The following is a 16,276-nucleotide window of genomic DNA, read 5'->3' on the forward strand; positions in this document are numbered from 1 at the left end:
GTGGGAGCGAGCGAGGGAGAAAGGGAGGGTGCACCGGTACCAGCGCTGTTGTTATTAGCATCTGGTGCTAGCTGCTCTAACGGAAGAAGAAGATGTTTCTACAATGATGTGGAGGGAGAGTCCTCTCCAGTCAGACTGAGAGGCTGATAACTACAGCTCAGTGAGGTAACGGACTCTCAGTGTTTAGATAGTTCACTTTAGTCTAAGTTATCTCAGTGGGTCTCAAACGGTTTGATCACAATTCACAAACAGATTGAAGAATTTTACTTTAAAATGTTCAAACATTTCTTCCCGGTATGCCTGAGAAGGCAGATATGCTTGTTTTTCTCAACAAGAACTGTTTTTAAATGGGGGGGGGTTTCCTTTAAAAGTTGGACTGTTGCACTGTTGTAGCTTCAGTGGTTCTTAGGTTACAGTTACATAGCAGTGAATATAAACAGACTGATTAATGTGAATATTACTGTAAAGTAAACTAACCTGTGTAAAAGTTTCTCGAATACATTTTTTTTTTTTTGGTGGAAGAAGCAATTTATAATTTTTTTACCCTGCCCCTCAAAGAATCGGAATTGAGAACCGTTAAGAACCGGAATCGTAAAGTAGAATCGGAATCGGAATCAGAATCGTGGAAATTCAAACGATACCCAACCCTAGTTATGTATATGAAGAACAGTAAGAAAAATATACATACAGATAATAATTCAAACAAATATGGACAACTCTGACACATCGGGTGAACTTTATTGATTAAAATGAACTTCAACTTGTAGAGGTCAGCAGAATAGAAAAAGGACCATAATGAAACAAAGTTGTCACCAAACACACACACACACACACACCTCTCTTTCCAGCGAGGGCGAACTGGATGGCGTTTCCTCCCACTCCACAGAAGGCGTCAATGATCAGCTGAGAGTCGGGGAAGCTGTGCTCCACCCGGAGGGCGATGTGTTCGGCGATCCTCTCCGGGGTCACAGAGAACCAGCCCTCTGAAACACACCCCCACATGTCACTGATCTAATGACCGCTGTGCAGGTCCCTATTCTGCAATCCTCTTTTCATGTCTTTATACATACAGTGGGGCAAAAAAGTATTTAGTCAGCCACCAATTGCGCAAGTTCTCCCACTTAAAAAGACGAGAGAGGCCTGTAATTTTCATCCTAGGTATACCTCAACTATGAGAGACAAAATGAGGAAAAAAAAAAATCCAGAAAATCACATTGTCTGATTTTTAAAGAATTTATTTGTAAATTATGGTGGAAAATAAGTATTTGGTCAATAACAAAAGTTCATCTCAATACTTTGTTATATACCCTTAGTTGGCAATGACAGAGGTCAAATGTTTTCTGTAAGTCTTCACAAGGTTTTCTCACACTGTTGCTGGTATTTTGGCCCATTCCTCCATGCAGATCTCCTCTAGAGCAGTGATGTTTTGGGGCTGTCGCTGGGCAACACGGACTTTCAACTCCCTCCAAAGATTTTCTATGGGGTTGAGATCTGGAGACTGGCTAGGCCACTCCAGGACCTTGAAATGCTTCTTACGAAGCCACTCCTTCGTTGCCCGGGCGGTGTGTTTGGGATCATTGTCATGCTGAAAGACCCAGCCACGTTTCATCTTCAATGCCCTTGCTGATGGAAGGAGGTTGTCACTCAAAATCTCACGATACATGGCCCCATTCATTCTTTCCTTTACACGGATCAGTGGTCCTGGTCCCTTTGCAGAAAAACAGCCCCAAAGCATGATGTTTCCACCCCCATGTTTCACAGTAGGTATGGTGTTCTTTGGATGCAACTCAGCATTCTTTCTCCTCCAAACACGTCTAGTTGAGTTTTTACCAAAAACTTCTATTTTGGTTTCATCTGACCATATGACATTCTCCCAATCCTCTTCTGGATCATCTAAATGCTCTCTAGCAAACTTCAGACGGGCCTGGACATGTACTGGCTTAAGCAGGGGGACACATCTGGCACTGCAGGATTTGAGTCCCTGGCGCCGTAGTGTGTTACTGATGGTAGCCTTTGTTACTTTGGCCCCAGCTCTCTGCAGGTCATTGACTAGGTCCCCCCGTGTGGTTCTGGGATTTGTGCTCACCGTTCTTGTGATCATTTTGACCCCACGGGGTGAGATCTTGCGTGGAGCCCCAGATCGAGGGAGATTATCAGTGGTCTTGTATGTCTTCTATTTTCTAATAATTGCTCCCACAGTTGATTTCTTCACACCAAGCTGCTTACCTATTGCAGATTCAGTCTTCCCAGACTGGTGCAGGTCTACAATTTTGTTTCTGGTGTCCTTTGACAGCTCTTTGGTCTTGGCCATAGTGGAGTTTGGAGTGTGACTGTTTGAGGTTGTGGACAGGTGTCTTTTATACTGATAACGAGTTCAAACAGGTACCATTAATACAGTTAACGAGTGGAGGACAGAGGAGGCTCTTAAAGAAGAAGTTACAGGTCTGTGAGAGCCAGAAATCTTGTTTGTTTGTAGGTGACCTAATACTTATTTTACCGAGGAATTTACCAATTAATTCATTAAAAATCCAACAATGTGATTTCCTGGATTATTTCCCCCCATTCTGTCTCTCATAGTTGAAGTGTACCTAGGATGAAAATTACAGGCCTCTCTCATCTTTTTAAGTGGGAGAACTTGCACAATTGGTGGCTGACTAAACACTTTTTTGCCCCACTGTAAATATGTGTCCCCTCTGTGTTGAGAGATTTTGACAGTTTCTGATCAGATTTTGGCCACTTTGTGATGTCACAATGTTTTTTGGCTTGTGTAACTATTAGCGAATAACAAACCAAGGTAACCCCCCCCCCCACCTTATCACCTGAATCTCCTCCTAGAGCATCATTGTGTTTTTTTAAACCAATCACTCCTCAGAGGGGCGTGACCAGCAGCAGCTCATTTGCATTTAAAGCTACAGACACAGAATCAGCACTTTTGAAACAGGGCTGAAACAGAGGGGATTATGGGATGATCTACATGGAATTTACAGTAATTTACATGGAAATAGAATGCTATGAATGAATTATAGGATATAAAATATGAAACAAGAAATATGTGCAGTAAGCAGTATGAACATTGTGTGCATTACTGTAATGCAAATAGAGTCTACGTTGTGGCTGAGGTAAGTGTCAGTGGGGGGGCCGGGCCTTGTTTAAGAGGCCGGTAGCGGAGGGGAAGAAACTGTTCAGGTGGCGTGAGGTTTTGGTCCTGATGGAGCGCAGCCTCCTGCCAGCGGGGAGGGGGGTGAACAGTTTGTGTCCAGGGTGGGAGGGGTCGGCCACTATCTTCCCTGCCCGCCTCAGGGTCCTGGAGGCGTGCAGGTCGTGGAGGGTTGTCTGCTTCAACGTCACGCCAACTTAAGATCCATATTCAAAACTACAGATTCAAAATTGTACAAGTTGAAGCGTTTGTTTTAACAGTGTGCAGGAGGCAGGGACTTGCTTTCAAGCGGAACAGAGGGAAAAATCAACTAGGCGGGAGTGTTTACGTGTTCGGTGTAATGACGTAAAATGGCCTCGACAACTTCTGTAGTCCTAAATGCTAACTTACTTCCGGGTTTTAGGCACTGTGGCACTCAGATAACACACAGGAGCTAGAAGACCAACCTGCTTCTTTTAAATCAGCTGTGTGGGAACATTTCGGGTTCCCTGTGGACTACAATAACGATGGAGTGCGAATGGTGGATCGGACGGGGACGGTGTGTCGGCGTTGTTCGACAGCGGTGCGGTATGCTACTAGTAACACACGTCAAACATGCTAAATCATATCAGAAGGCATCACCCAGATTTGCCAATCACCGGAGCCCAAAAGACAACAGCAGTTCAACAGCTGATCCCAGCTGTTTTTAATAAACCAATAGACATGAAAGCTGTGAGACCTAAATAAATAACGGAAGCTTTTGGCATATATATTTCAACGGCTATGCGCTCTTGAAACACTTTCTTATTATTTATGATGTCATATTTTCAAGACATTCTTTTTAGTTTTACAGCTTATTGAACCTTTTTGTTTGACATCAGCCATTATAGATAATATGGCCATCTGAGTGTGTGTGGTACTGTTTGTGGTTTGGTTTTAACTGTGTAATACAGTTAATTATTCAAAATGTTAGAGTTCCTTATTTTTAAACTGAAACTTGCACTACTGTTCAAAAATAAATAACAACAAACCTGGAATTATGCATTTGGGATTTGTTTTGCTTTTTGTTGTTGGACCGAACCCGTACCGAACCGTGACCCCCAAACCGAGGTACGAACCGAACCGTGACTTCTGTGAACCGTTACACTCCTACATGTTTTTTACATGACATGTTATTATGCGAGGTAATATACTTACATTACTGTTTTACTACAAACGACCAGTGGCGAACCGTCAGGGCCTTCAAGGTATTCAGAGAATACCCTGGAACACTCAGATAAAACAAACAAAAAATCGATTTAATTATATAAATAAAATGTAATAAAATGTATATAAAAGGAATAAATGAGAATCGTATCTGTGTTATTGATCTGTAATATTACAGTGTTACGTTGATTTGTTTGTCCTTCTCGGACCATGCACTACGCATTTCAGTGGTTTTGTGTTAGAAAAGAAAGCAACCAATCAGATCTTGTTCTGGGTCTCTGGGTAGAATATCCTTCAACCAAGGTATTCTACATCCTTGATAGAATGCCCTGGCCGTTGCACTGAATGAGAGCGTACGTTTGGACTGACAGTTTGATCAACCAATCATATATTGATTTGTAGCCAATGGGCGTATTCTTTCAGAGTTCCCCTCGGTTCCAGGGTATTCTAGAAGGCCCGCTAGTTCACTGGCTCGAGACAGAGGATCTAGATGAATGCGACGAAGCAATTCATGCCATTTTATTGTTTTTAACGTTGAAATGACAAGTGCAACAGGTGAAGATGAAGTTGTTGCGGAATTGTTGCGAGTACCCTTTTCAAGACGACAATTCAGTGAAAAGACGGACATTATAATGCCGCGGAGGGGGGGGGGGGGTGTGTCTACAGAAGGTCCAGTTGTGATAGACACGGTTCGCCACTACAAACGACTAATCAGTGAGTGCAGAGTGAACTGACCTCGGTCCAGCCGGATGCCCTCGTCGAAGCGAGAGAACAGTCTGTAGCGCTGGGCCCAGTATTTGGCCAGCTGCGGCTCGGCGGTCATCTCTGCCGGCACCGGCTGCTTCCTGCCTCGCTGTCTCTTCCTATTCTTCTTATTCTTCTTGTTTCTCACAGCCGACTCTAAACACTCATTCATACATACAGACTCATTATAAGACTACAACATTTTTCACCAGAAAACCTAAATCGTATTCTATTGGACTCATCTGATGTTTCGCTCACCAGTGTTGCCTTCAGGAGCATCAGCCATGAGACGATCAGGGATTTCCAGACATGTTAAGGATTTGTCGGGCTGCTCCTCCTCCCTCTCACTCTCTACAGTCCCACAGGTGAGGGTTTTCTCTGCATCCAAACTGGATATCAAATCTAAACTACCTTCTTCCTTTTCTTCTACAGCCTCTTTATCTCCTTCCTCAGCTTCCTTATCTCCTTCCTCAGCCTCCTTGTCTCCTCCCTCAGCTCTTGCTTCCTGTGTGCACCCTCCTCCCATCTCGCATCGGTCACATGGAGTCACCTGAGTCTCTTTCCTGTTCTTTTCAAGGAAGTTTTTCACCTGTGAAAAAAACAGTCTTCATTTAATTAGTCTTCTATGTAACATTGAAATTGATAAATAATAAAAACAGAAGCCACATTTAATTTTGGACTGACATTGATTACCCATATTTAACCTTCCTTTTCTTCTGCATTTCAACTTGAGCAGGATGTGATTTAAATTCTCTAATGTGGTTGTAATGTAATGTAATGCAGTTTGAAATATTGTGTTTGTAGCTTTAAAACCCCAGGGCAATGATTATCTGTCAAGAAATAAACACATGCTTCATTTCACAAAAGAGTGTTATTTTCGGTATGAAAGCAAATTATGGATTTTGGAAACTCATGTAAAGGCTAGATATACACATTGCAAATGTGCAATGTTGTTTATTCAATACATTTGAGGTAAATATTGTATTCTCACCTAAACCATCTGCTTTTTCGAGGCCCCACCACTATCAATTTAAACTGATTATTTTTTCTATATATATATGAATCTATTTTAAAGAGTATCCGGATGTTTGATCAACCAGAAATACCAACCATTTAAGAGAAAGTGGCCTTCATATTATCTGTATGATTCTCAGATTTTAAGTAGAAAGAATATCCACAATGACAATAAAGTTGGTTCAAAATAAAGACATTTGTCAGCAGGATCCACTGTGGTTTGTCATGGTTTATGTTTGGTATTGGTTAGTGTTTTAAATATTATCATGTATTATTGTGTGATTGCAGTGTGTTGTTTTAGTTGGGTCACATGGATGTGTGTGTGTGTGGGTGTGTATTTTAGTTGACCGCCACTTTTGATAGCTGTCCAATCCAATCCAACTTGATTTATATAGCACTTTAAAACCTCCAGACCAAAGTGATGTACTACAGAGATATATAAAATATAAAATCACACAGCTCAGCTCACAAAACATAAAATAAATACATTTAAAATAAAAGATACAAACACAAAACAAACCAGAATAAACGTAACAATAAACAAATTAAAAACAGCCATATAATAAAAACAATAGACCACTGAAAGCAAATAAAAGCAACAATCTACTTGTTTACGAATGCTAAGGAGAAGAGGTGGGTTTTAAGACGGGATTTAAAAGCAGACAGTGTGGGAGCCTGTCTGATGAGCAAGGGCAGGTCGTTCTACAGTTTAGGGGCGGCAGCAGAGAAAGCACGGTCCCCTCTGCGCTTAGACTTTGTTTTTGGCACCCTCAGGAGCGACTGATCAGCTGACCTGAGAGTGCGAGTGGGCATGTAGCTGTGTAACAGCTCAGAGAGGTAGGGCGGGGCCAGGATATTGAGGGCTTTTAAAAGTAAATAAAAGAGTTTAAAAATGAGTCCTCGAATGAACGGGCAGCCAGTGGAGCGAAGATAAAATGGGGGAAATGTGCTCGTGTTTGCGTGTGCCAGTTAGTAGCCGTGCTGCTGCATTTTGCACCATCTGCAGGCGAGCAAGGGAGGACGCACTTATCCCCATATATAGTGCATTACAATAATCCAAGCGGGAGGTGACGAAGGCATGGATTACCGTTTCAAAGAGGTCACTATTTAAAAAAGGCTTTATTTTGGCTAGCTGCCTGAGGTGGAAGAAGCTGTTTTTAACAACTGCCTTGATCTGGCTGTCCAGCTTGAGTTCAGGGTCCATCTCTATCCCAAGATTTGTGATGGTAGGCCTGGTGGAGTGGCCTAAGGATCCTAGGTCTATAGGAGTGGTCCGAGGGGCACCAAAAACCATCACTTCGGTTTTGTCATCATTTAATTTAAAAAAGTTGCATGACATCCAGGATTTAAAGATCCCATGTGCCATTTCCACTGTTGAGGTCTACTAAAATAGATTTATACTGTGCAATTTTCCAAACTCACATTGGTTCCTCATACAGCATCTCTGTAAAGTATGTGTATTCACTCTCTGTCCTAAACGGCTTGTTGGAGCTCCTGACCCCCCTCCCTGTGAGCCAAGTGTGCTCTGATTGGCTGAGAGGCTCGTTGCTGCTCGCAGCTCCTCGCAGCTGTATGAGCTGCTGCAGGAGCAGACAGGCTTTCCGCGTTGGCGTCTCGGCGATACAGGAGAACAAGCAAAACTCATCCTGAGCACACAAACGCTCACAGCCGAAGTAAAAACAATAAGTGTGGCTTGATATTGAGTAAGAAAAAGGTTTATAACGCTGTGAGAATGGGTCTGCGGAGAGCATTTCTCCACGATCCCAATGTAGTAGCCCGAAAGACGTTTACCCATTTAACAGTCGTGGTAGATACCTTGTTTGTTTTAAACATCATAAATACACAAACAACAACAAAGTAGGAACAGCATCGTTCTTCAGTGCCCTACGCTGTACATATCCGGCATGAATCGCTGAAAGGTTTGGGAAGCTTTGTTTCGTGAAATGCTGGCAGAGGTTGCGGCCATAGCTCTGGGCGTGGCTACTGGGCATCCCTACGTCACGATACCCAGGAAGAAAACATTGGAAAATGAGAAATCTCCAACGAGGGGTTTTGGGGAGGTCTTGTGTTAGTTTTACTCCCTACAGGGTGTATGTGGCAGTGGGGTGTGGTTAGGGCGCCGGCTGCTGGCGTGAAGGGAGTGGCTCGGCCGGAGGCCAGACAGCTGATCGGAATCAGGTAATCAGTGCCGGAATAAAAGCATGTCGTAACCTGGTTCTGGTCTGTTTGCAGTAGGCGGGATCCTGGAAGGTGGCAAAAGGACCTGTGAAGGTTGCCACACGGGCAACGTTGGAGACCTGTGGATACTTTTGTTTGGAGCTAATAAACGCCTGTGTTACACAAACCTGCTCTTTCCGTCCATATTTGAACCCTGTGTGAGCGGAGAGGCTCACAGTGTACTTTGAGGGTTTTTGACTCTGCAGACCATTTACATGCATAAAAACCTTCATAACACACAAGGGGACGGGTAATAACCAGAAAAGTATGACATGGGACATTTAATGTCTTCAAGGCAGTTTAACAGTGGTTTAACTGAATATGAGTCGTTCTTTTTAAGTGGCAATCGTCTGCATAGCAATGGAAAGCGATACCGTGTTTCCTAAGAATGGACCCAAGAGGGAGCAAATACAGGGAGAACAACAGGGTGCCTAACACTGAGCCCTGTAGAACCCCACAAAGGAGAGGAGCAGACGAGTCCCCAAGGCTGACGCAGAAAGTCCTACCAGACAGATACGACCTAAATCATTCGAGGGCTTTGCCCCTAATGCCCACCCACTGCTCCAAACGAGCTATCAGGATCTCATGGTCCACTGTATCAAAAGCGGCCGTTAAATCAAGGAGTAAAAGGATAATGCATTCACCTGAGTCTGTTGCTAAAAGGATATCATTAAAAACTCTTAAAAGAGCTGATTCCGTGCTGTACAAGGTTTTAAAACCAGATTGGAAGACCTCGAGTACCTTGTGCTCTTCCAGAAAAGCGCAAAGTTGACTGTATACAATCTTCTCTAGGATTTTGGACATAAAAGGCAATTTGGAAATGGGCCTAAAGTTTGCAAGAACTGTGGGATCCAGACTAGGTTTCTTAATAAGTGGTTGTACAACGGCATGTTTCCAATTTTCCGGAACAACCCTTGTGAGCAGACTGCTGTTAAAAACGTCAAGAACAAAAGGTCCTATAGTGGGGAATACCTCTTTAAAAAATCGAGGAGGGACAGGGTCGATTGGAGAACCAGAGGGATTTATTTTGGAGACAATCTCCTGCACAGAGGACAGAGTCATAGGCTCAAAAGGGTCAAAAACAGCAAAGCAGGGGGCAGAGAAAGAGGTGTCGTTTGACGGAGCAGTGATTTGAGTCCTAGTGGAAGTGACTTTATTAATAAAAGATTGAAGAAAATGTTCACAGACTGCAGGGGAGGTCTCCACACAGGTAGTCTGAGGGGCATTAAGAACTGAATCTATTGTCTGAAATAGTACACGAGGTGTGTGACAGTTCAGGGAGCACGACAAATAGACGGCAGGTTATTCAGATTCAATGATGTCAGAGAAATGCTTTCTTTTTGCCTCTTTTACAGTTTTCTGATAGAGACGCCAACACTGCCTCAGCATTTGAAAAGAGACTTGTAGTTTGTCCTTATTCCATCTTCTTTCAGCTCTACGGCATTCACGTCGGGCAGCCCGAGTCGTGGCATTTAGCCAAGGCTCGGATTTAGTTTTGGGTTGCCTTGTTTTTAAATGGAGCCACAGTGTCCATAGCAGCTTTACATGTGGAGTGAAACCATAAGTTAAGCTCCTCCGTAGTGTTAGACATAGGCTCATGGATAACACCGTTTTTCATGATTAAACACGGCCGAAAACTGACCAGCAGTGGAAGTGTTAATGATACGAGATAGCCGGGCAGCAGCGTGCGGTTTGACAGTAGTACAGGCAAGTGTAACATCAAATAAAACAGGCATATGATCTGAGAAAACAGCATCACATATCTCCAAGTTAAGAACAGGCAAACCATATGATAAAACAATATCAAGTGTGTGTCCGCGTTCTTGCGTGGGGCAAGACACACACTGAGCAAGACTAAAAGAGTCAACGATGTTTAAAAATGCCTTTGCCATAGGTTTCTCAGGACAACACACATGAATATTAAAATCCCCAACAATAAGGACACGGTCATATTGCGGCATAATTTCAGCCAGAAGGTCAGAGAAATCATTTAGGAAGTCCTTATTGTATTTGGGAGGTCTATAGACCACTGCACACAGCACTGTGTGAGAGCGGCCGAGCTCGAACACGCTCAGTTCAAAGCTGCAAGGAGAGAATGACAGCGATAGTTGCTGACATTTAAAATAACTCCTGAAAACTGTAGCTACTCCTCCGCCTCGGCCCGAAGTCCGTGAAGAGTTAAAATAGCATCAATCTGGAGGTAAAAGATCGGTAAAGGCGCTGGACTCACCAGTACCGAGTCATGTCTCAGTGACGAAGAGGAAATCCAGTCCTTTTGAAGTGAAGAACTCCTTAATGACAAAAGTCTTGTTTGTCAGAGATCTGGCGTTTATGAGGCCACACCTGGCAGGAGCCAGTGGGTCCGCGGCGTTTGAGGTCCAGGGAACCCGACAAATAGACAGCAGGTTATTCAGATTCACCCCGCGCCTGCGGGGACGAGGGGAGCAGGGCCCGCGGCCGGGCTGGAAAGCTTTGTCCGGGCCGATGACAGGTACCAACCAGGCATCGACAGGGTCCAGATAGCGACGATGAAGAGACAGGCAAGGCACGGCGAGGTATTCAGTCCTTGAGATAGGACAAGCTGAAAATTACTTCATCCTCACCAGTCGACCACTGCGTTTTCCGCGGTGGCGTTTACGGCGGGGAGTTGGAGCCGGGGTGCGGCACAGGTAAGCTGGTACTCCCAATAAGAACGGGGAGAGCGTTTTATGTCCACGATCCAAATTCACAGGATTTAATGCCGAAAAACGAAGATCCAGAAGTGTTTGGCAATCGTATACTAGTAGAGAGTTGACATTTAGAGCAAAAAGTGACAAAAACAGCACAATCACACACAACGCTCGCAGAGACGGACGGCATGCCACACACACTGGCGCCAGCTGTGATTATTCTGATAAATTACTTTGTGCAAGTTGTAACCAAAAGATAATTTAAATTAAATAAATATTTGTTCAACGTATTTCTGAGCACATCTATAATTTTTGGACAGCTCTTCATACAGAGCCAACTTTGAATTTGTTGATACAATTTCAATTAAGTGACATTTTGTCCTAAAAATCTCATTTGTATTTTTTGGGGGGAAAAGGGTGGACACTTTTTCACCTATACAGAAGATATCAGGTTGTGCCTGTTTCAGTGCAGCAACAGCAGACTAGTGAGTATACCATTTTAGTGGGGTGATCCTCTGTTGTAACCATTTACTTCAGTTTCGCATTTGTTCATCATCACCTCACTTAGCTAGAGTACATTGGTAATGATGCACTTGAAACACAGGAATGTGTTCTCAGAGACCTGCAGCTTCAGGTACCTTGTGGAGGGCGGTTCTGTTCTGTGGCGGTGTGTGGTCCGCCCCCGCCTCAGAGAACCTGGTGTGTTTGTTGACGCTGCGGACTGCTCCTTTAGTGAGCCACTGCCTCGGACGCTTCTGAGCAGCGCCGCCTCTGAAGCTCAACACGCTTTGGAACCTGGGACACAGAGACACAGACAGAGACATGAGCAGCTGCTCCATCAGGTCAACATATCAAACTGAGTGGCAGTCATCTAAATCAGAAGTAGTCTGCACAGACATAATACCAGTCAGAATCTGTTCCTCAAAGTTAACTACAACATTAAAGACAACATAGTTAGTAAACAGATTTGTATTGTCTCTATTCGCCACTGAAATAAGGAAATCATCAGAACATCATCACAAAGCAGATAATAAGAGAAGCGATTCTATAAGTACAGTAGCATCCCATTGGGCCGGAGCTCTCCAAGCCTCGGCACATAGGCCAACAATCTAAAGTATCAGCCCTGCACGTCTTCAACAAAGTATATATTTACAAGAAATGTGTTTAAATTGCATGCTTAACTCATAGAATACACCGCTGCATATCAAATCAAGTCCTCCTGGAGCTAACAGCATCCAGTGCTTCACTATTAATCCAGCCCAGGGGTCGGCAACCCCTGGCACGTGTGCCACCATTGGCACGCGGCACCGTAACCAGTGGCACACTAGGAATAAGTGTGCAAAATATTTAAAATTGTATTTTCGGATCCTGAAGGAGACCGCCGCCAGAGCGCGTCTCCCCGTTACCTGCAGAAGGAAGCCACGCAGCACAGAAGGATAACTTCTAGGCCCGCTCTCTTTAACTCCAGTCGACTTGCTGCTGCTTTCCTCCGTGGTGAAACGATCAGGGGTGTAGTACTGCCGGAGCGCCCAGGCACTTCACAAACTGCAGTACCCATGAAGATCTGTCCACATGCCGCAGTTTTTGCGTGGCTGTGTCTTTAGTTGAAAGCCCAGTGGCGATCTGCTCATCTCTCATCTAAATAATATGCTACACAGGGGCGGACTGGCCATGTGTGTTCTGGAGAATCACAGAACGGACGGTCGTCATTATTGTTTTACCGTTTAAACCAATTATTTAAATGTGTTTAAACGGCATCATATCAAAAAGGTTGTCGACCCCTAGCCTCTTCATTTTGGTGCATTTAACTTTAAAGTGCAACATTTGGAATGTATTTTTCTGTTATTATGCCTGTATTTTTACAATACATTTTATTTTGTGCAGCCCTGGCTCACATTCTTCACTTGAGAACTAATGAATTTACTAATGCATTACATTACATTACATTACATTGCATTTAGCTGACGCTTTTATCCAAAGCGACTTACAATAAGTGCGTTCGACCAACAAAATACAACTTGAAGAAAACAGAATCATATAAGTACATCAGGCTTCATAGAGCAAAAACATTTCAAGTGCTACTCAACTGGCTTTAGGTAAGCCAGTCCTTTATTAGTATAAAAGTGCTTCGTTAATAGTTCTATCGCTCGAAGTGGAGTCGAAAGAGATGAGTTTTCAGTTTGCGCCGGAAGGTGTGTAAGCTATCTGCCGTCCTGATGTCAATGGGGAGCTCATTCCACCATCCTGGAGCCAGGACAGCAAACCCACGTGTTTTCGCCGATGGGAACTTGGGTCCCCCTCGCAGCGAGGGCGCAGCGAGTCGTTTGGCTGATGCAGAGCGTAGTGCACGTGCTGGGGTGTACGGTTTAACCATGTCCTGGATGTACGAAGGGCCAGATCCATTCGCAGCATGGTAAGCAAGTACCAGTGTCTTGAAGTGGATTCTAGCAGTTATCGGAAGCCAGTGAAGGGAGCGGAGGAGCGGAGTAGTGTGGGAACATTTAGGAAGGTTGAAGACCAGACGAGCCGCTGCATTCTGGATGAGCTGCAGAGGTCGGATGGCACATGCAGGTAGACCAGCCAGGAGGGAGTTGCAGTAGTCTAGGCGTGAGATGACGAGAGCCTGGACCAGAACCTGCGTCGCTTTCTGTGTCAGCTGGGGACGTATCTTCCTGATGTTGTAAAGCGTGTATCTGCAGCAACGGGTTGTAGCAGCGATGTTTGCAGTGAAGGACAGGTTGTTATCTAGGGTCACACCCAGATTCCTTGCAGTCTGAGTCGGGGAAACAACTGAGGTGCCGATGTTGATTGTTAGGTCAAGAGTGGGACAATCTTTTCCCGGAAGGAAGAGCAGCTCAGTCTTGTCAAGGTTGAGCTTGAGGTGATGAGCAGACATCCACTGAGAGATGTCAGCTAGACAAGCAGAGATGCGTGCGACGACCTGGGTCTCTGAGCGGGGATAGGACAGAATTAATTGGGTGTCATCAGCGTAGCAGTGGTATGAAAAACCATGCGGGCTAATGACTGATCCGAGCGAGTTTGTGTACAGGGAGAAGAGGATGGGAACAAGAACAGAGCCCTGAGGGACCCCCGTAGTTAATTGACAAGGGTCGGACTCAGACCCTCTCCAAGTAACCCTGTAGGTACGGTCTTTCAGGTATGAGGTGAGGAGGGAAAGTGCAGAGCCTGAAGCTCCAAGTTCTTGGAGAGTGCGAAGGAGGATCTGATGATTCACCGTGTCGAATGCAGCAGACAGGTCCAACAGGATGATGACAGAGGAGAGGGATGCAGTTTTGGCAGTGTGCAGTTCCTCAGTGACAGCAATGAGAGCAGTTTCTGTGGAGTGACCTGCCTTGAAACCAGACTGGTGCGGATCCAGAAGGTTGTTCTGATTGAGATAACAGGAGAGTTGTTTAAAGACAGCGCGTTCAAGTGTTTTAGACAGGAACGGGATGAGAGAGACAGGCCTGTAGTTTATAACATCAGACGGGTTGAGAGTGGGTTTCTTTAGGAGAGGGTTTACTCTTGCCTCCTTGAGACTGTTTGGAAAGTGACCAGAAGTTAGAGAAGTGTTGATGAAATGGGTGAGAAACGGTAGAATATCAGGAGCGATAGTCTGAAGGAGGTTTGAAGGGATAGGGTCCAGAGGACAGGTGGTAGGGCGGGCAGAGGTAATGAGGGTAAGAACCTCACTTGGAGAGAGAGGGGAAAAGGAGGTCAGTGTGTGGGTGGAAGGAGGGTCTGGTGACCCAGCGGTGAGTAAAGGTGAGTCAGAAAAAGAAGAGCGAATATCATCAACCTTTTTTTCAAAGTGGGTAACAAAGTCGATTGACAGAAGTGAGGAGGGGGGAGGGGCTTTTGGGGGGGTCCAAGAGGGTGGAGAAGATGGAAAATAGTTTTTTAGGATTGGAATAGGAAGATTGGATCTTATCTTGAAAGAAAGTGCTTTTTGCCTGAGAGATCGAAGCAGAGAAAGAGGAGAGGAGAACTTGATAGGTTAGGAGGTCGTCACGGTGTTTGGATTTCCACCGTTTCCGCTCTGCTGCCCTAAGGACGGTTCTATTAGCACGCAGTGCATCATTTAGCCAGGGAGCAGGAGGGGACTGACGAGCCTGCCGAGATGTGAGAGGACAGAGAGAGTCCAGAGAGGATGAGAGAGTAGAGAGGAGAGTTTCTGCAGCAGAGTTTGGAGGTAGGAGTTGGAACGAGTCAGAGGAAGGGAGGGCTGAGAGCACCGACGAGGCAAAGGTAGAGGGAGAGAGGGAGCGAAGGTTACGGCGGACAAGTGCAGGATGAGAAGAGATGAGTTTGTTATGTTTGGAAAGGGGTAGAGAGAATGAAATGAAGAAGTGATCGGATGTGTGGAGCGGGTTTACAGAGAGGTTAGAAGTAGCGCAGTTCCTTGAGAATATGAGATCAAGGACATTGCCAGCTTTATGAGTCGGTGGGGACGGAGACAGTGAGAAAGCAAAGGCGGTTAACAGAGGTGTTAGTTCGTCTATCTTCCCCGTCTGGAGGTTGAAGTCTCCGAGAAGTACAGCGGGAGGGCCAGTTTCAGGGATGTGTGAGAGGAGATGATCTAATTCCTCCAAGAAGTCCCCCAAGGCGCCTGGTGGACGGTAGAGAACAACAATGGTTAACTGTATAGGATGGGTTACTGTGACGGCATGGAATTCAAAGGTGGAAGGAGTGAAGTTAGGTAGCTTGAAGAGGGAAAAGCTCCATTTGGGAGAGAGCAGGAGACCAGTGCCACCTCCTCTGCCAGTGGGTCTGGGTGTATGGGAGAAGGAATATGCTGTAGAGAGAGCTGCTGGGGTGGATGTGTTGGATGGAGTAATCCACGTCTCAGTGAGAGCAAGGAAATCCAGAGACTGCAGGGAGACGTAGCCAGAGATGAAGTCAGCCTTAGGAACAGCTGACTGGCAGTTCCACAGGCTGCCTGAAACTAGATGTTGGATCTCAGTGGAGCATGTGGGATAGACGAGAGCAGGCCGGTTATATCGATTACGAGATACACGGGGCCAGTGATAATTGCGAGAAGACACATGAACAGGAATGGAGAAAATACACATGATTATAGCCTGAGGGGCTAAACAACCAAATCAAATAAAACAAAAATAAAAACACCAGCGATACTTAGCTCAATCAAAGTAGGATTTGCCTCCCTCGTGACTCCCGCAGGACTCTAATGTCTTTGTCAGTCTTACTCCCACAGGACTCTAATGTCTTTGTCAGTCTTAGCCTGTCTGACGCTGAAGCTGACGCTCCAGGAAAGTGCTACCTAAAATGG

The 16,276-nt window shown here is 45.0% G+C and overlaps 1 protein-coding gene across 3 annotated transcripts in view; it reads right to left on the bottom strand.

Annotated features, from left to right (window-relative positions):
* Nucleotides 1–16,276, bottom strand: part of tgs1 (trimethylguanosine synthase 1) — a 33,552-nt gene that overhangs the window by 11,799 nt on the left and 5,477 nt on the right. For 2 of the 3 annotated variants that reach the window (XM_034216576.1, XM_034216575.1), the window contains exons 9-12: nt 11,625–11,781; nt 5,345–5,675; nt 5,078–5,242; nt 837–983 (exon numbers count right to left, since the gene is read on the bottom strand). In XM_034216576.1, the coding sequence (XP_034072467.1) occupies nt 837–983; nt 5,078–5,242; nt 5,345–5,675; nt 11,625–11,781 (800 nt within the window). The remainder of the gene's footprint in view (nt 1–836; nt 984–5,077; nt 5,243–5,344; nt 5,676–11,624; nt 11,782–16,276) is intronic. The other variant, XM_034216577.1, reaches the window with a different exon arrangement.

This window comes from Gymnodraco acuticeps, unplaced genomic scaffold, assembly GCF_902827175.1.
Source record: "Gymnodraco acuticeps unplaced genomic scaffold, fGymAcu1.1, whole genome shotgun sequence".
Taxonomy (NCBI): Eukaryota; Metazoa; Chordata; class Actinopteri; order Perciformes; family Bathydraconidae; genus Gymnodraco; species Gymnodraco acuticeps.